At 41.5% G+C, this 20,739-nt stretch overlaps 1 protein-coding gene across 1 annotated transcript in view; it reads right to left on the bottom strand.

Annotated features, from left to right (window-relative positions):
* LOC108935188 (phosphatidylinositol 3-kinase regulatory subunit gamma-like) overlaps nucleotides 1-20,739 on the bottom strand; it is a 110,356-nt gene that overhangs the window by 45,568 nt on the left and 44,049 nt on the right. Inside the window, exons 5-7 of the mRNA XM_018753590.2 lie at nucleotides 16,907-17,038; nucleotides 15,038-15,239; nucleotides 14,107-14,192 (exon numbers count right to left, since the gene is read on the bottom strand). Coding sequence (XP_018609106.1) covers nucleotides 14,107-14,192; nucleotides 15,038-15,239; nucleotides 16,907-17,038 — 420 coding nt within the window. The remainder of the gene's footprint in view (nucleotides 1-14,106; nucleotides 14,193-15,037; nucleotides 15,240-16,906; nucleotides 17,039-20,739) is intronic.

Below are 20,739 nucleotides of genomic sequence, written 5' to 3'. Positions count from 1 at the left end.
CTTCATCCATAATTTAGTTTATTGAAAAGTTCTACCTAGCTGCAAGTCCAATCACTAAGTCCTGCCCTCAAGTCAAATGTTTATTTGCAAACTGCAAAAAGTGCATGGTAACTCCAAAGACTGCTGTTTTTTTTTCCATTTTAATGTAAGTGCAGGGATCACACGCTATGTACAGCCTTTTACTTGTTTTCACTGGTTCGGTAGTGTTATATAACATGGTAAGGAAACCCAGTGCGTGAGTGAGAAGAACAGGGAGCTTGCTGGGAAAGCATTCTTTCCTGACAGCATCATTAAGCATTCGAAACCAAGTGGGAGACAGTTTCTATCAATAAAGCGCACACCGGGATTCATGCCAAAGCCACCCTAGGAAGGGTGGCTGCCCTGTGGGCAAAAGTGACTCCTGGAACCAGGCCTGGTAGTTCTCTTGCTTCCTTGAGGTGCTCTTTCTCTGGCCCAGAAGACAGCTCTGTACTAAGAAGCTGTACAATGCTGGCAGCTAAGCTTTTGGTGTTGAAGGACAAAGCATAATTTCTGCAGCTGGCGCAGCATGAACTTTAGTGCTGGAAGAGATGTTTCTGTACACTTTCATGGCTTCACCACTGGCTGTGATGGCACCAGGTTTAGCATGTGGGGTTCTATCTTCCAGGGATATGACATGCCCTGAGGACATGTTCCATTTTCATTGATTCCTCAGGTGGGCAAGGCCCTCTCTCCAAATAAACCCATGACCCAAGACTCTGTTCCCACATGCATCTGAGCAGCACCTACCACAGCTATGTTGTGGCCCCATGGCCTTTTTCATGAAGTTCTTCCAACAGTAAAAGCCCCAAGCTATTAATTGTAATATCTAGTAACTGGGCCATATAAAGGCAAAGGCTTAGCGAAGTGAAACTTTTGTAAGGTAGGGGTAAGAAGCAACTCCCAGTCTCTACTGATTGTGCATAATTATGAATGAATTTAAAGTATGGTCATCCCTCAGTTAATGTAGTTAATCCATTCCATGAAATCACACTGTTACTTAACTTTCTGTAGTGAGGAGATCAAATTAACATCAATTAAAAAATAATTGCTTGCTACATGAAAAATGTCACAAAATTAATTAAAAACCAAAATAAAAGGTATTTTTTTAAGTATGAACAGTTATAACACCAAAAATGTTATAATACTTGTAACAAATTACAGTGTCTAGCTCGATCTTTATTGTTAAACTTTCATTAATTCATTATCAATATCCACTTGTTCAACACAGGTTGGCATTGGTCCAGAGTCTACCTCATAAGCATAGGACATGACCTATGGTACATGGTAAAGTGGATTAAGAAATACTGATCATTTGGCTCACAGATGTAAAACCAATGTCACAATTTAAGTAACCAATTTAATGTTTAAATGTTGATAGTTTATTTCTATAAGGAATCAAAAAAACTGAAGAGCAGACAGAGCAAAGTGCCTTAGCAGATATTTTGTTTTGGCCTGGGTCTCTGACATTTCATGTGACTATTAGGATGTCTGCTTTAGTGCATGGTTGTGTGACTCTGTCATCATTTGGCTTTGACCATATTGCCCAAGCAAAGAGGGCTGTCCTGAGACATCAGCATTGCGGTGCTATGCCATTATGTGTGACTCATCACACTTTGTGCTTGGCAGATGGTAGTGGTACAAGGCACACACACCCCATTTCATGGGATGTTTAGAGTGTGGCATCAGAAAAACGGCTGTGGTTCAGAGTTCGGTCTTTATGCACAATGTTTGCTTTGGCATCCTACACCATAGACTCTTTAGTGGCCGATGCACATGACTAGTGTCAGTTAGGCCGCATATGTGTCTGTCTGTGTTGTGGAAGATCGGATGCAATTCACAATGAAGAACGGGGAATTTTATAAATTCATTGCTAACAGATACACCTGATAATAAGTAAGATTCAACGGTGTTATTACGAGAAAGGCTAAGTAATGCTCAGAAAAGAAGACACAGTAGGAAGGGCTGCCTTGGCTGACTGACTTTGAATTTGGTTCCCTATTTCTTATAGCTAGGGAACTATTTGATGAATTATTCATTATATATTTTATATGATCATGCAATAAAAACAATTCACAGTAGTCGGAGAAAAAAGCCTCCAGCGCCGTTGCCAGGTGCTCCATATTGAGTTCCACATTGTCATTTAAATGTATGTCAACACTGACCTTGAACTGTAGCCTGGGGCATGTAGCCCCTTTAATTAAATTAAGCCAGTAACGCAGAAGTTCTCCCAGGTTCTAATCCCTTTGCAATTCCACCACCTCTCCAGGTTACAAGATAAAGGGATTCTTCCCTGATGGCCTTTTGTCATGCGACTTTAATTGGAGTGACCATGTGCACTGCACAGAAAAATCAGTTAACAAGTATTAATAGAAAAAAAATTCCTGAACGTGCTGAATAAATGCTGTTCAAATAATCTTTATGAATAATAATAATAATATCTATTTTGTGGATTTCAGAGAAAGTTTGGCATAAAGCTTGTTCAAGGTCTCCCTGCTGTTATGTGTGAATTGCAACTGTAAGTGTAGACTGGTATTTTTATCTTTAGTTTTATTCCAAGATTTACTTATATTGGGATTCCCAAAGTTTTAAACACAGCCAAACGAGTGGATTTTGTATAATTGATCATTTACTGTTTCTTTGCTAGGGGGTGCGGTGGCGCAGTGGGTTGGACCGCAGTCCTGCTCTGCGGTGGGCCTGGGGTTCTAGTCCTGCTTGGGGTGCCTTGCGGCAGACTGGCGTCCCGTCCTGGGTGTGTCCCCTTCCCCCTTACGCCCTGTGTTGCCGGGTAGGCTCCGGTTCCCCGTGACCCCCTATGGGACAAGTGGTTCTGAAAATGTGTGTGTGTGTGTGTGTGTGTGTGTGTGTGTGTTTCTTTGCTGACAGAAATGAAATTGAAAGATGAGGCCTGATGCAGGGTAGACAGGCAGCATTTTGAAACCTCTGCCACTCAGAGTTCTAATTTGATAACATTAAATATGAAAGAGATTATTCTAGGCTAATTGAGAATAGTATATGGACAGATTTTTTTGCAAAATGGAAAAAAATGATGGTTCAGTTGCAGTTTTCTTTGAATTTAATGATGTTTTATCTGTCTCTATCTGACTGTAAAAGGGTGTTTGGAGCCCAAAAGTTGTTTTGGCAAAAAAGTTTTGAAAGAATTCTTAGATATAGATTACTTATTCTTTCATTTTTTTTCCAGTTAATTTTCAAGTTATGAATCAGTTATTTACTAGATTTTCTAAAGTTTTTTTTTTTAAAAAACTCATACTTGAAGTGTAATTAATATGGCACTTTGGCTAAACATGTTTAGTTTGCTTTTTTAGTTTAATTTAAAAATGCCACTTAATACAATTTTTATAAATAGAAAAAAATAATTGTTTAATTTAAAGAGACTTGCCATATTTTTGTCCTGTCCTGGATATTTTCTAGTGATGTTTAATAAAATATGAAAGTATTTTTCTTCTCCAATTACTTCAGTAATGATCAGGATAATTAGTAGAGTATAGTGTTAGCCTGAGGGGGTGCGGTGGCGCAGTGGGTTGGCCCATGGTCCTGCTGTCCGGTGGGTCTGGGGTTCGAGTCCTGCTTGGGGTGCCTTGCGACGGACTGGCGTCCCGTCCTGGGTGTGTCCCCTCCCCCTCCGGCCTTACGCCCTGTGTTACCGGGTAGGCTCCGGTTCCCCGTGACCCCGTATGGGACAAGCGGTTCAGAAAATGTGTGTGTGTGTAGTGTTAGCCTTAATCTGGTGTTTTCGCAGCCAAATTGTCCACTATTTCTTTCTTCACTGTTGCCCTGTTTGAATCAAGCATTTTCATTGTTACTTGGGGAATCATTTCAGTCTTAATTATAATACAACATAATGGGGCAGTCTCCCTTCATTAATCTCTCTTTAATACTTTATGGATGTCTATGGGTGTCTGTGCTTATTCAGCAGTTTTGTATGTTGCACAAAGTATAGTCACCAAAGCATGGGTTTACTCCAAATTTAGTCCAAATATGCTACATTAGTGCCTCTTTCTTTGGTGGCTTTTAGTGTGTGTGTGTTTGAGTCTTTTACATTGCTATGTTTTATAAATGTGTCAGTGACCATAGGTCATCTCAGTGTAACATGTGTAAAACTTTAAGAGCTTGACATGTTTACCTAAGGTCAAAGTACCATGTTGCCATGGTAAACATGGGACCAGGTAAACATGTCATCTAAGTATTAAGTACTTCACAATCATATGTTGCTCTGTATAAAAGCTTCTGCTAAATGAATAAATGGAAAGTTCTTGTACTGTTCATCTTTCAGGAGGAGCACAATATCCAGATTTGGTCCTTTGTAAACATAAAGTGCCTTGAAGTTCGAAGTAGGGGTATTAAACTTGTGAAGTTGAATTCTCGTAACGTGAATCGGTGTATCATGGGGAGGTGAAAGCATTATTATTGTTGTTGTTGTTATTATTATATCATTTAGCTTACGTCTTCTCCAAGGGGGCTTAGTGTTAAGCTACTTGTGATTATTTACCCATTTAAACAGCTGTCTAATTTTTAACCGAAGCAATTCAGGTTAATCACCATGCTCAAGAGTATTGCGGCAGGAGGTAGATTGAAGCCTGGGTTTTTGTCAGAGACCCAGGCCAAAACAAAATATCTGCTAAGGCACTCTGCTCCGTCTGTTCTTCAGAAGGTATGCCGTGGCCTAATCTCCAGATAACTTTATATCATTGGAAGCCAAGGTGTGAGTGTCAGAAGCCTTAATGGGCTTTTTTACTTGATGAAAAAATTTCCAGCATGCATCTTCTAAGCATACAGCTTTATCTTCAGGTACCTTCAACTAGTAGCAAACTCAAAATTTTTCAGTGTCCAGTGCCAATGCTCATTTAGAGACCATTGCAGCTTATGAGCAGATTTAAAAATATGCTTGCATTGATTAATCTTCTGCTTTTTTTGTATTACATAATCATATAACCATCTAATTAAATTGTAAATAAATAACAAAATTACACAAAAATGAGAAACTTCAGTAAAATAATCAGAACTGCAAAAACAGTAAAGTGCGGCATTTCTATGCTGTTTGTTTGCATGTTTGCCATATTTTCTAATTAAAATAGCTATAGAAACATTTTACGTGGAAAAATCTTTTAAAATGAAGAGGTGTACGTGAAAATCCAAAGGCATAATCTTTTAAACTACAGAAAAATTTCTTGAAGCAAAACAAAAAAAAAAAAACACATTACAATACTATTCTCGTCCTCAAACTCCCACCTCCTTTCACAGAAACAAGTGTTCAACAAGAGAAAATAAGCAGTTTTCTTAGTCATCTTTATCTTTAGTCAGCCTTGAAATTCTCTATTTTTTACCTATTGACAGTATAAGTAGACAGTAAGTATTAAGACATTTGATTACATTCTAATACAAATCATGTATAGGCAAAATATCATCAATATGTTACAGGATAACACTGAATAAAAGCCCATATTTTCATTATCCTAAAAGTTTGCTGGCTGATAGTGAAGCTTTGTGAACTATCTAGGCTAACAATCTGCAAAAAACATATACAAAAAAAAAAAAAAAACCTATTTCAAGATGTAAATCCAGCACCCAGACTCAATCTGGAGATATGAGGGGCTCAAGGCAGGGTGTACCCTCGATGTGAAGCCACATTATGACATGGCAATTGCACACAATCACTCACACAAGCACACGCTAATGGCAATTTCGATTCATCTTAAGTGTCTTTGGACTATAGAAGGCAACCAAAATACCCAGGAAACCCACACAAACAAGATGAGAATGCCCCTGTGCACCCCAGTATTGGTGAATAGAGACTTTTGCATCAAACAGCTAAGACCAGAAAGTGTCTTTCTGTTTTCTCTCAGATACACTGAAGGCTGACAATGCCAACACATGCAAAAACAACCCCTGAGCTGGGGGATGGCTGAAACATATTCCACAGATGTGTGGGATAGTTGCATCGTATTCCACTGACCCATGAAATAATTTTTCTGCTACTGTCTGAATATTTTTTTCATGAATTTTCACAGTTTCAACACTTGGAAGTAGGAATTCAACACAAGTTTTATTCACAGTCACTCTCAACTGGAATCCAAAGGTAGAGTCTGGAAGTGAAATGACTACAGCAGAAGTACCCATGTGCATCCAGACAACTGCTGAGAGACTTTTCTTACGTAAACTCTTCTGAATGCCAAACTCTGGCAGCACTGCTGCACCTTGGCAGTCAAAATCGAAAAGGCTTAAGCGGTTCTTGTTACAGGTTCCTTAAAGGTAACTATTCCACTTCCCTGTTGAATTACCTTCTCTAGGGCTGCAAATGGCCTTGATCTGAATGCCAGGATGAATGCAGATCTGCTGTGCATCTCTCCACACCAAGGATAGCACCCCCTTGTTTAAAAATTCACTTCCTGCTCTTCTTGATGCCCCGGGGGAATATGTTACACAAGCCTAGTGATAGCTTTATAGCAATAATTAAAGCATGAGGAGAGTGTGTGCTGCAGCTAGATAAATACATGCATGAGATCCCTCGCATGCAGCGAGGTCATGAATCCTGGGAATAGCATGGTGTTTGCACTCAGGTGGGAATCAAGTGAGGGTCCACCGTAATGCTCCACTAGATCCATCACAATCAGCTGGTCAGTATATTCCGAGCATTGCAAGTCTAGTTCTATTAAAGGGTCATAAAGAAGTAATCAAAAGTTTCACTCTTTCATTAATATTATACTGAACGGTAATAAGTGCCTCCATGGCAACTTGGGTCCAAGTCACAGAGATGGGGCATAACATTGTAACAAGAGACATGACCTTAGTCCTGTCAAACAACACACTGGTTGTAGTGATGTTCACATTTATTGAACCCTGCTCCCCTGGATTCATCAAAGCAAATTTTGTTTCGGTGCTTCCTGCATCCACTAAGTTCTCACAACTGGGCCCCACATGTGCTCTCCATTCCATTGTTTCAAAATGGGAACGAGAAAAGGCTGCCTTCCTTCAAAGGGGAATTTACCTAGTAAAATGAGTAAAGCGAAAAGTCACTCCCCATCCTAAAACAAAAGGTGTGATTTCTATCCCTGAGTAAATACTTGCTGCAGCCTCATTTCCCTCCTTTGTACATATGTAAACAGTGTCATTGGGCTTCTTGTGTCTTAGACAAAGGGTTCTTTAGAACTTCTCAAGTGGGCGGTGCTTAGTGAGAACAGCAAGGTGGGCTCAGGTGACAAACTGGAGCTGACTCCACACACTGTTGTCTGGGAACTGTTGCTATAGCCTCTAGCAGCCCCACCCACCCTGATGGGGTCAGACCACCTATCATAAAAAAAAGTTAATCAGGACTATGTGCCTGGTTTATGTAATGAATGGAGCAAAAACCTTTTTAAAATGGCAACATTTTACATCTGCTGACAGCTTGAACAGTGGATACTAAATTTATATCACTTGACTTTAGTCATGTGTTTTTTTTTCTGAGTTCGACCCACTGTACTATTTTAGGGGCAGTGCTGGAGAGTAATCTGCATGACAGTTCTGAGAAAACATGAAAAACAAAATTGTCAATGCACAAATATTTGTGCAAAAACAGGAGCAGCGTCTTTTTATCCCTCATACAATAAACTATTGTGTTTTTAAGGAGTACCTGCTCACCTATGCAAACCTAGAGTTAGCAAACCTTTACACGTGATTCAGTTATAGTAACCTCAAGCCAGAAACACAGGCTTGATGGAGCAAACTTTTGCAAAATCCAAGCCAGGCCATCAGCATCTAAATGACTCCTATTTTTTCTTTTAATACAATTCAATTAAGATGTGATGAAAACAGTAAGCTGAGTTGGTCCTTTGAACCAGTGTTGATTTACGCACAGCTGACCTATTGCATTTAAAATCCAGTGAAAACTTCAGTGACGTACTAAAGGAAGTGACTCGTAAAACACCTTTTGTGACTAAAATTAAGCAGGCAATTAATGTTAACAATAGGTATTCACTCAGTGAGTGGTGATAGTGCTTAATAGAATGAGCGGCACGGTGACACAGCGAATAGCGCAGCTGTCTCACAGCGCCTGGGTGGTGCGAGAGAACGCGGGTTCGATCTCTGTTCAGTCTGCGTGGAGTCTGCATGTTTCTGCGTGGGTTTCCTACCACAGTCCAAAGACATGCTGTTCAGGTTACCCATGGTGTGTGAGTGACACAGAGAGTGTGTTCCACTGATGTATGGATGAGGGACCCAGTAAGTAGTGTATATAGCAGTGTAAATCACTGCGGTGAAGAAGGTGTGTGGGCTGATAACACTACATAGAGTTCGTTGGAAGTCGCTTTGGAAAAAAGTGTCTGCTAAATAAATAAATATAAATGTAGAATTGATTAAAATATAGGATCACAACAGCTACAGAGCACTACTGTTTCAGTCCAGCAATGAGTTACAACACAGCATGCATTTACTATTCAATAACATGAAAAAGGCCAGATATAACTAGGATGACCGATGAGCTAAACTATAAGGATGACCAATGCTCTTCAATAATTCCAAAGCAATCCTTTATTACCGCTGTGGGCAAAGAGACAGAGGAAAATTTCTGCTGCCAACTCAGTGCACGAACCCCAACTTGGCAGCGTTCTTTCCTTGGTATACATACAAAACAGCACCACTTTAGAATAGTTTTTTTTAACATATCAATATGACTGACATTACAGATTAATTAATAAAAGCATGGTTTACAACTATGAGATGGGACCATTTTGCAAAGGGTCCAAAAAGGCTACGGAACTGAAGGACAAGTGTGAGCGTAAAGGATACCCTGATCCCTTAGAGCCTGACAGAGCTTACTCCCATTTCCTGTATCATGAACAACTGTAGCCATTTCCTGTGTCAGGAACAGCGTGAACCTGGCCAACTCCCACTTCCTGCGTCAGAGGCAGCTCCAACTTGCCAAGGAATACGTGGATTGTGTGGACGTGTAGAAATTCAGTGAGAGGTTTAGTCTTTCTCCATAACTAATACAAGAAAGACTATATGGTGAGTTGCTGTCGTCCATGACATGCATGTTAATTTTCATCATTAAACAACATCGTCACTGTACAAGTTGCATGGCTTGTGAAGCATTACTCTCATGGCACAGTTCAGCTCCAGCAATGATTGTACAACTTTGTTCTTTAGGTTCTCAATCTGTTCACCACTAATGATAATCGGGTGATTTTATGAATATGTTTCTTGTGTGAGAGTTCCCAGTTCTCTCTCGTTTTTTCCAGCTATCAGCAGCACTGGTGTAACCAGAGCTGCCTAAACCAATTACCGGCAGCCCAGAACTGACAGACGTTTGATTAAAATATTTGCCTAAGATTAGACAGCCTGTGGGGCACAGCCAAGTTCCACTGGTCGAGTGGAATATGAGGAGATTAACCTTGCTGGAGAAAGTCCGGCACGCTCTCAGGAAGCGAATGCAGAACGCACAGGACAGGAAGTGCTGCTTCATCCTCGGCTTCATTCAACTACACATTTCATGCCTTTTGCCCTCTGCTTTAGTAATTTTTTTGCTTGTTGGGCTTATGTCTACTAACAATGCTCTGGAACAGCTTTGCCACCAGGGGGCTGATCTTTCAAGAAGACTTCACACAGTCGCGCTCCAGACTGGCATCAGACATTCTCCTCACTTTTAAAAGAAACCCAAATGTGTTAAAGATTAAAATCCTACTTCATTTGCTTTTTAAGCTGATAGCTTAGTCCAGAACACATATACATCTTGGTATTTTACAAAAGTAACTGAGGTTAAGCGCCTTCTTCAGGGTAGTCAAGCAAGGCACTTCTTGGGATTTAAACAGGTAACCTTCAGGTTAAAATTATACAGTCTTTACCCTCTATGCTATCTGGCACATTTAAAAAAAAGGAAAAAGTTCTCATCTCTGGAACTCTGGTACTGTTCCAATCTTCGTGGAAGATGGCAGAGATAAAGTAGCCAATAGGTTAGTCAATAGAGTAACTACTAACTGACTACAGAAATTACAATAAACTAAAATGCTGATTGAAAGTATGTGAACCCTCTAGGGATGGTTATTATTCTTCTATAAATTATTAAAATAGTTATAAAATCTAAATCTTAAAATAATTATATAAAATGAATAAATCACACCTGATTCTACATAGCTACTTGGTTTGCACCTGTACGACTTCTGTTGTGCTACTACATACATGATTTCCTCTAAACCAACATAAGGAATTACACAGCTATAACGTCAGATGAGAAAGACTCCTTGATAAAATAATGATTTTGTGGTAAAACTAAGGGACAGGAAGGCATCACATCCTGTCACACAGCACTGTACATTTAAAAATGTTAATATATTCTTGCACTCTGAGCTGGAATGGATCACTATTCACTGAGCTCTTGTGCTAATGGTCATATTAAACATCTTTGACATGAATACAGTAGAAAATAGACGTGGTTACTGTCATGAGCTGATAAAGACTACTGGGTTTTACTTAATTTCATGTGTGCCTTGTTTGAAACTTCAAAATAAACTTCTTATTTGCCTCTTTTGAAGCAAATATTGTGTTGCTCTTTTCCATTGCACAAGGTATGCAATAATCAGAACAACTCAATCATAATTAAGTTATGCAATGTTGTATGAACAATAGCTTCTAAAGTCTGCACATGATTTCCATGCCGCAAAATCAGCATCTCAAAATGTTTTTCAGTGTTTAGCATCAATGTTGTCAAACTAAGTCCTAGTCGATCCAACTATCAAAAATAAGTATCTCCCAAATAGTCTACGTGTCCAACCCAATTGCCTATGCAGTTAGAAACGTCAAGACTGGCAGCACTTATGCAATACAGTGTGAATCCCATCTTGCTTCCATTCAGAATACAAAATATGGGCTGAGCAATTCAGCTAAGCTCATAAGGGCACCAAGAAGACAGCATATGAGGTGTGTTCCTTAAACCTGAAGTTATTTCCTGTCCCATTCCCTTCTCAAAGACTCAAAAACGTTATCATTCTGCAGGAACAATGGGTTCAAAATCCTTTGACCAGCCATCTGACAGTCAGGCAGTCAAACATTACTCCCAGAAGACGGCATAAAGCAACATGCTCTCCCAGCCAGGCATTGATGAAGAATGACATAAACAGCATGTGCATTATGGGTACAGTACTCATGGCTGCAGGCCATTGGGCACGACCAGTGTTGCCTGCTGGGAAGATGATTATATCCAAAGTCACAATTTCATCCATTTATGTAGCTAGATATAGCTCCTTAAGTACCTTTATCAAAGGCAGAAAAGCAGGACAACTCCCAGATCTTGAACCAAGAATTTTCAGGTTTTCAGTCTGTGTTTATAACTGCTATGTCACCCCATTTCATGGTCTTATTACTGTGTATAGTACCTGTCAGATGATCTGCTTTAAAGTCAAACAGTCAAAGTTGGACCCCTGGTCTATAAATCCTAAAAACTGAGTAGCTGTGGCTGTCAGAACAAGTTAAAAATGGAGCACAACAGACTGGACACATCTGTCATGGGTATACTGTTTCTGAAATATTATCTTGTAGACACTTAGTTTATATTGTACTGCAAGTGAGGCTTATTGTGTCTCAAGACCAGTCATGATCACAAAAAGTAATAAGCTGACATAACAGGCATAATAAACCAGACAATACTACTCTAAACATAATTCATCACGTGAGAGCATAAATACATACGACTGATTATGAAATATGAACTGCAAAGATACTGCCATGCAAAGGACATTTTAAATTTGGGTACGTGTGTAGGTGCAATGGTGTCACACAATGGGAATGCATTTATCAGCAGAATTCACCCGAGTGCTCCCGATTTTCCATGAACTATACACGCTACGCTGGGACCTCTACAGAAACACAGAGCTCTCTACCCATTAGTGTTCATGAGACACAGCAGTGTCAAGGTCTGCCGGAGCAACTAAGCCGCTTTCACTAATGCCCTTTGAATTAAGAAATTCTCTAATATAATTAGTCACCTTGGCATGATGTGTTCTGTACCAACAGGCAACTAGCCACATCACTTTGCCTCCCTGGCTTCATTATAAGGTTTCATAGTCACTGATACTGTGCGACTAAGACTCTTAATGCATAACACTGGCAATGCTGAATCAGTAAGATTTTAGTATTGAAAGAAAATCAAAACCCTGTTGCATGAGTCAAACTGTAAAAGAAAGAGTGCACCTCCCTAACGCTCTTTCTACCTTGACACCAAACAATTCTCCATGAATGTGCTTGTCCACATGCACACTGACACTCTGTTTTAGCTTGTCCTGGTTAGTGTAACGTCCATACGTGAAATGGACATGGACATATGTTACTGGAACATCCAGACACAGACATATAGTACAATAACCTCAATGGTAGAGTGTATTCTGAGATTAAGTGAAATGAGTTCACGTGCGTGAGACTAATACGACGAGACGAAACGTGGACTGAGGTGGAATACGACATCTGGACAGAACCACGAAGGACAGGAGCAGGACGCACTGGAAAACAAGTCAGTCAATATGTATCGAAAGAGAAACTGCAAGAGAGTAGTATAGGGCTGATTAAGAATCTGCAAACCACCTACGTGACCTCAGCCCTTATGCAGGGCTGGGAGCGTGTCGTCAGATCCGTTGGGGCTGGGTGTGCAGTTATGGCGAGTGGCCATCGGGGATTTCGCATCTGTGGTCGTGATAGTGCATTTTTACATTGATCTATGATGTGAGGACAATCACACACACACACACACACATTTTCATAACCGCTTGTCCCATACAGGGTCGCAGGGGAACCGGAGCCTACCCGGCAACACAGGGCGTAAGGCCGGAGGGGGAAGGGGACACACCCAGGACGGGACGCCAGTCCGCCGCAAGGCACCCCAAGCGGGACTTGAACCCCAGACCCACCGCACAGCAGGACTGCGGTCCAACCCACTGCGCCACCGCACCCCCTTGAGGACAATCAATACAGCTGTTTTATTAAAGTGCTTGGACCTCCTTCAGGAGAGCACCTGAAACTGTACCCCAGATTCACTGTAGCTAATGCCATTAACTCCATGTCACATGCAAACTCTCTCAACAAACTCACACTCACACTCCCAGCCACTAAGCATTCCTGACATATCTTCCCCTTTTCTTTACAAAACTGTCACTGCCTTCACAGTTAATACCCTTCTACAAAATGTCATTTTGCTAAATTATTTCTGAGTAACCATGCTAGTAAGAAAAAGCGCAGAATACATAGAATTAATTGTGAAAACTGGTGAAATAACCTTTCTTGTTGAAGACTAAACGTCCAGAATGAATAAATTACGCAGCACGGCTTACCGTCTGAGTTCAGACAAACTTGCTACACTACAAAACATCCCAGTAGCAAACCCTAGCAGCTTCTGACTCTTTTGGAAAGCTAGAATCCACTTTGGTGGGGCTGCCAAGACCCTGCAATATCTCATAAATAAAGGCTTCCTCAGCTGTCTGCTGGTTTCCCACTATTCTCTCATTAGTAACCCTGCTTTCCTGTCACCATGACTGCTAGCTGGACTTTTGTGGGCCTATTCCGATCAGCAGGCCAGCACAAAAATCCTGCAGGACATTTCTCGCCGTCTGGACTTGGAACCGGAGACAAGAGATGACAGACTTTGTCTGGGAATCGCAGATTTAAATTTGGTAACAGATGACTTTTGCCACTCTGTGTCAGAGGTCCTTCCAGTCAGAAACACTGATAACTTCTTTCTTCCAAACATAACTAACGGTCACATTTACCAAAAAACCAGGAAAAAGCCACACGGTTATATAACAATAAGAGATTTGCATTCACAAAGAATTCTGGCGAAACCGCTGCTGAAATATGGTTAAACTAAAAGCGAAACATCTGAGGCAATTATTGCAAAAACTCGCCTTATGTTCCGCCCCTGCAGTATGGACAGATGCTCATTAATCCATTTTCGATGGGTAGTGGTAACATATCCAGTGATGGCAGCGTGTTACAGTAAGACAGCAGCTTGAAAAGTGACACCCTTAGCCTTAAGTCCAGATCTCCCCATACCTAAGTGGGGACGGCATGAAACGAGCAGCCATGGAAGATGAGCGAAAGCCGTAATTATACCTGGAGCTGCCTGCGTCTCCGCCAGGCCTCCCACCGCAATGAGCGCCTCAACGATCTTCACATGGTGTTCCGGGTTCACGCTCGCACTGGCAGAGAGACAGAGACCGTAAACTTCACTCAGAAGACCTTGACTGATGGCGAAACCACAGACTGATGAAACAGTGGGAAGGGTCTTCGTGAGAACTGAACTGACGATACGTTGTATCGCACGGAAGAGCACGATCACATGTGCATGTACTTAAATCAGTGATTTCCCTTCTCCTGTTTCATGCATAGCAGTCCTTCAGGAGCCGTGCGGGTTCAGCGCTAACGTTACTTCTTTGTCTTCCAGCCAGCCTATTCGCCGTGGTTTCGTAAAGGAGGTCAGATAAACATACATTTCTACATCTGTTTCCATTTCTTTTGGCATGAATGCAAAACACACAAGCTAACAAATTTACAGACCAAAGCATGTTGGAGTGTCCATATTGGTATATAATAGTACGTTCATTTTTCAGAATGCTTAAGATAATGATATGCTACGTCACATGTGTTCTACTATACGGTTTGAGGAAAAAAATTAAGCAGTTCATGTTATGTTAAAATGTTTAACACTGTGCATTCAGACCATAAAAATTACACATTTCTGACTCACTGCTGTAATAGTACAACAGTATTTTTGCCATCTTGGGCTATAGGACTACATAAACTAACCAGCTAATTACATTATATTCATTTCTGCATTCAATCCAAACAAAGGTAGATAAATGCATTGTGATAAAAATTAAAAAACGTAGGAAAAAATTTAAAGCTTTAAATGAAGAGCATGTCAGAACAATCAAAGTTGCGTCTTATTTCATGGTTTTTTTCTTTTTTATCTCAATAAAGTATGATTTTTTTCCATATTAATTTGTATCTCACCAGGAAGTCTAATATTAGAATTTTGTTTTACCTTGAGAGGGAGTGTCGGAAGAGGGTTTCGCTGTAGGCCTGGGCCAGAATCGTGGGGCTTGCCTGGCATGGTGCCCCGCTCTGAGCTACTCGACACAGGTGCTTGGTCAAGTGCTGCAGGAGCTGGTAATTAGGCTGTGGGATGCTGGGGGACTCCAGGACTCTCCTTAGCTGTTGGCCACATTCATCCATGTTTTCAATCTCTGAAAAAGACACAGAAATCCAAAGCTTAAAAATGCAGAGCAAGATAAAAAAATGACACAGAAAAACGCTGTCTTGGACCACAACAAAACTTATAGAAAAGAGTGGGCATTTTCAGTAACAACTAACAAATCAAAGCAACCAAAACAGAAACACCTTGGACAGTGACAGCTGGGAATAAAAAATGACCTGGAAAAATTTAGCATTCAATACATAGCAAGACTCAGCTGCTGTTGTCATATTTAAATCTTGCTGTCAAACACATATGCAAAATGAAGGGTCCAGGCTTTTGCTGTCTTTGGCAGGTATCACACATTGGCTTCCTTCACAATCTCATTATTGTGAATACAGACTACTTTTACTGAAATGCTTATGTGGAGGGATTGTCTTTGGTTCAACAGTCACAGGCAGCTGAAGTCGAGTTCAGTGATTGACGGCTTGCTGACATTCTCATCATAGGGCCAGAATGCTGACCACCATCTTAACAGACACAGCCCCCCCGAAGAGCCCTCGTCGGTGCTCCCCGGGCCTATACTGAAAGATCCTGACCTCTATTCAGACGTGGAGAAAGAGAGACCCCTGGTATAAGCAGTAGCAGCCCAGCGGGAGAAGAGACAGGCCAGCCAACACCAGGCACAGAGCCTCTCTGGAAATAGGCTGTCAGGCCCAGTTAGGCAGATGGGTGTCTCATCCCAGTCTGCACGTTTAAAGAGATCACGCAGGATAACGCCTTAACCAGATTGGGATTCAACCTGCATGCACAGATAGAATAGATATACCGTACGTTACCCAGTGTTCAAACAGAAATGTCTTAATGTGATTTGACTTCCATGCGGCTGAGGCATTTTTTTCAGAGGCATTCGTATGAATGGGTTTGAGGCAAGTGGAACCCACATTAAGAGGATGGGAGAATCTGGGGATTATATTGCCCAGCTTGAACAACGGAGACATGAGACAATTACTTTAAGGAACCGCAAGTGACGGGTAATGCTAGAATCAGATTTGGGGAAGGGCTCTGAGGTGTAGAAGGAGATCACTGGGGATTATTATCAAAGGTTTCGCTGCAAAAGCCTATTGCCATCAGTGACTTGCCGGCCTTTTTGATGCCCAAGTTATGTGGTGCTCACCTTACCTCAGGTGTGCTGAACCTCAGTGTCCATTGCATGGTTCGTTGCCTTTAAACCCTGGGTCTCACTGTCAAGGCAACAATGGCAGCAGATCACAGCTACCAGCTATAGATTGAACTTAATAGTTTGTATATTGTGCAGAGATGCGTGGCTGCACAGTACAATGCAAGATAAATTGGCTTCAGAAGCATTCAGGGAGGGTGGAAGATTGTGATTTTGTCCTAAGGCATGTGCTATAATCCTTAGCCCTCCCCTACCACAACCATCATGCACACACAGTGTTTCAGGCTCTTAACAACATTGGAGAGCTTCACATGTTGAGGTGTTTATAATAAAGACAGCAGCAGCTCTTCATAATAACTGCGAGTTGCCCTAAAACAAGAGAAGAGGTCTGGCAAGGGAAGGTATGGGGCACTGACACGAATAGAGCCTGTTTGATGTTCTGGTTTTAAACAATGTCCATGCTACAGCTATCAAGTTAAGCTCATCAGGCCCTTTAGAAGTTAAAGGCTGACCTGCTTTCCATGTCCTTATGGTCTTACCCTGGGCCGTGAAAACCAACTCGCTGTAGATCACAGCTGGAACAATGGGGCATGGAAGGTCCTGGAGGTAGCACCTCAGGGTGGCTGCCAAGGTAGGCAGGTTGTACTGCTCCAAGTCCACAGTTGAGGGCTCTATAAGAGGATCACATTCATCAGATCACCACTAACATCTGGAGCACTACATGTTATGTTTAAAAGATTGCAACATGGATTTTTTTTAATGGATTTCAAAGAAATTTCAGATCTCCCAAGGAGTTTTAGCAGCAGTTTGTAGGCTCTTGATTTACCTCAAAATATCTGCAAAAATACAATGTATAGAAACATACTGGCACCAACAACAGCACTGTACAACATACTGTCAAAAGCATAATTTTAGTCTATATTCTTTGTATAAGTCAGTCTTTGTGTGACTGAACTAAAAGGGGAGGTTTTCGGTTATGTGATTGATCAGTCATTCCAATATATCGATGATATATATATAAATATACAGATCATAATCTTGTTTTAAGACAGTTAAGAAATCTGCATTTTTTTACGTTCCTGTTTTTTTACATTACTATTAAAAGTTTAATGCAAGTAAATCACATCAAATACTGAAGTGATGTTTAAATTTGTGTTCCCCCTCCCCATTCTTTTCAATTTTTTTTTTTAAAATTTCTGGACAACACATTTAAAAAAATTATATTGTGATGCACTGGACAGGTCGGTCATTCCAATTTGGTCCGGTCATGTGTGGGTGAACTGAAAAAAAAAGTTATACAGTATTGAATATCAACATTTCCATGGATTTTTGTGAAAAAGTGGAAAAAAAAAAAAACCTTAGATACCATTACTAGCAGCCCAATCTACCTTCAGCTAGTAAAATAAACGTAGGGCTTTTGCTTTTCCTTAGACATGAGTCACAGGAAACCAAACCCCCGGCTGGGATCTTCCTGTACAATGCGGGGCATCATCGCTGGAAAGCACACAATGGGCTTCCAATATGCAGCCTACAGAGGACTGCTCCCATAACTCTGAAACGCACACAATACAGTGGCTGAGCCGATGGAGTAGAGAGGAAACGGTGATTCATCCCACCAACCACCGGCTAGCTAAGGTACCATGAGGACAACGGCAGAGCAGGACCTGTGTGGACAGACAGCTTCACCGGGAAGTCTAAGACCATCCCCAGCCCCACTTGCCCTTTCTCTCAGACCCCTGGACTGCAGTGTTAATGACATTGAGCCGCTCCTGATTAGCCGTCCAATAAAGTGCCCAGCAGTATACCAAGCAATCATTCAGTCATTACGTTCCAGCAGTTAACTCCCTCGTGGGTCAGAGCATCACAGTTTTGGGAAAAGGAGTGAGCGTCGCCACTGCTGTACACTTAGAGGTGTAAAAGCTCTCAGTCCACGTGTGTTGATGTAGAAGCGCACAGAGAATGGATGCACAGAAGAGAATGACTGAGCACTGGAACTGAGTGTTTGAACACTTCACCTCATTAAAGGTTAATGTACAGAGTCCGCACTGCCAAATTTTGCTATTAGATATACATCAGTTGGTCAAAATGCTTTCAATAATTTTGGCAGTTTTATGAAAATTCATTCACAGAGAAAAAAGAACAAAGAGAAAAAGAGCATGCCTTAAATGCCTAGTCTGCATCAGCACAAATAAAGCATTATTGTACCCCCATACTTTTTGCTGCCCAGTACGAAAACATCCACAAGCATGACGGAAGAGCAATGTATATACTTATCACATTATACGAATTGTCTCAGAGGGACTGGACATGGGAGACAAACCTCAGCTAAATCCCAGTGAGGCTGTTAAATTAGGATAAGCTGTTTGAGACACATTTTAAAGTAAGAGTCATTTGACCTTTACATCTGTCTCCTGACTCCTGTGGTCCTGTGAACACCCTGGAACTCAAATGGATCCACAAATGGTTCAGCATTTAATTATTCAGAAACAGTAGAGTGAGAAAAGCCAGTTCAGTTCATCCACCCCATCCTGTTTGACATCTGACCACTGAAGAGACACTGCTCATCTTCGACACAAACACGGAAACAGAAAGCAAAGCTGGGCTTGGAGAAAAAAAAAACCTAAGCATTGAAAAGTGTACACCTGAAACTGCTCGTCCGAAGCAGGGTCGCAGGGAGCTGGAGCCTAACCCGGCAACACAGGGCGTAGGGCTAGAGGGGGAGGGGACACACCCAGGACGGGACACCAGTCCATCACAAGGCACCCCAAGCGGGACTTGAACCCCAGACCCACCAGAGAGTAGGACCCAGTCAAACCCACTGCGCCACCGCGCCCCCCGACCATTGAAAAGTATTTAACTGTATTTTTCTTTGAGATGTATGTCACTTTGGAGAATGGCATCTGCTAATTGAATAAATGTAACCTGTTAAATGACAGTTACCTTGCACAGTTGCCCTGCGCACCCGGACTGTTGTGGCTCATGTCTGCATTCCCTTACCAGTTCTGCAGTGAACCATTCCCCAGCGCATCAGTTAATCTTAAAAAACCAGCTGTGGCTTCTATCGACAGCCTCTGTGCATCTTATGTCTCGGTTAATCTGCTTGCCCAATCAATCCTCGTTCGCAATTCTTCTAATCACCCTCCAGTAAGATCTGCCGCCTATTATTTCTCACCATTGATTGATCACACATTACAACCCACTTGTTAAATCCATACCTCATCAGCAATTCCTGACTCTTTAACAAGGTTTGTCTCTCAGAATCTCCTTTCCGTCCACAGAGCCCTCCACCCTGTCAATCAAGGCTGTTCCAAGGCCTCCCCTATGAAGCATTTACATACATGTCAACATGATTTATTATGCAACCCAGTAGCAATTTGCTAGTGTAAAATAGAACTTGCTCATATATTTAACTAGAAACAAGGGGGGCAGGTAGAGTAATAGCTCAGGGCATGGACTTGGAACCTGGAGGCTGCTGCACTAAACCCCAAGAGGGCCTTGTTGTAATACCCCTGAGCAAAGTATTTATCCAGAGTTGTTCCAGTGAAATACTCAGCTTTATAAATGGGTCAAACTGTACATTGTTCCAGGGGAAAAGCTTGGACTGAGCTACAAAACAATATCATAGTAATTCAAAAAAGCAGGCACTAGCTCTGGATTTGCCTTGTTATGGAGGGTTGGATTCAAAATTAGAGCCAGTGGTGACTACTGAAAGACTGAAAAGTCACAAGACATGATCCTGTGCAGAGATTGCAAGGGTAATCAAATTACCTTAATAGCTCTAAAGTGAGGATTCCTAATTCAATCTGTTTTCAGTGTGTGTAAGGATGTACAGATGGCTAAATCTATAAAGCATAGGTTAGCTGCAGAGAAGTGATACAGATAAATTGTTCTGCATGATTTAATGTACTGTACAGCTTCCATGGGAATGACAGCTGCTCCCCAAACCTCATTGTGAAATGGAGTCTTGAACAAGAAAAATAAACAACCACTGTTTGGATGGCAACACAATGTTCAGAAATTGGGAAAAAAATCTTAACATCTGGTTTCAGTTTAGCTGGGTTTGAGTGCACATGGAGGGATGTTCTGCTATGAATGTGCCCAGCCATGCTGTGAGCGTTGCCCCACATTAGTTGTCGCTTCCTTAGGATGCGTGTGCAGGGCCCGGCAGCAACCCAGCTCTTTGACACTCCTGCCTGTGGTGCGCGTTACACTCCAGTGTCAGCTGCAGAAGGGATGGCAAAGCTCCAGACTGAAGATGCCCAAAATAGGGATGGCCAAAAAATGAGCAATACTCGAAAAGGGCCTAAAACCAAAGCCCTGCTTTCCCCTCAGCTTGTTAATCTTTTCTTGCTGACAAAGCAGGATTTAGACA

Source organism: Scleropages formosus, chromosome 3 (assembly GCF_900964775.1).
Source record: "Scleropages formosus chromosome 3, fSclFor1.1, whole genome shotgun sequence".
NCBI classification, from domain to species: domain Eukaryota; kingdom Metazoa; phylum Chordata; class Actinopteri; order Osteoglossiformes; family Osteoglossidae; genus Scleropages; species Scleropages formosus.
The sequence above is the reverse complement of the archived record's forward strand: the minus strand, read 5'-3'. Positions and strand labels throughout refer to the sequence as shown.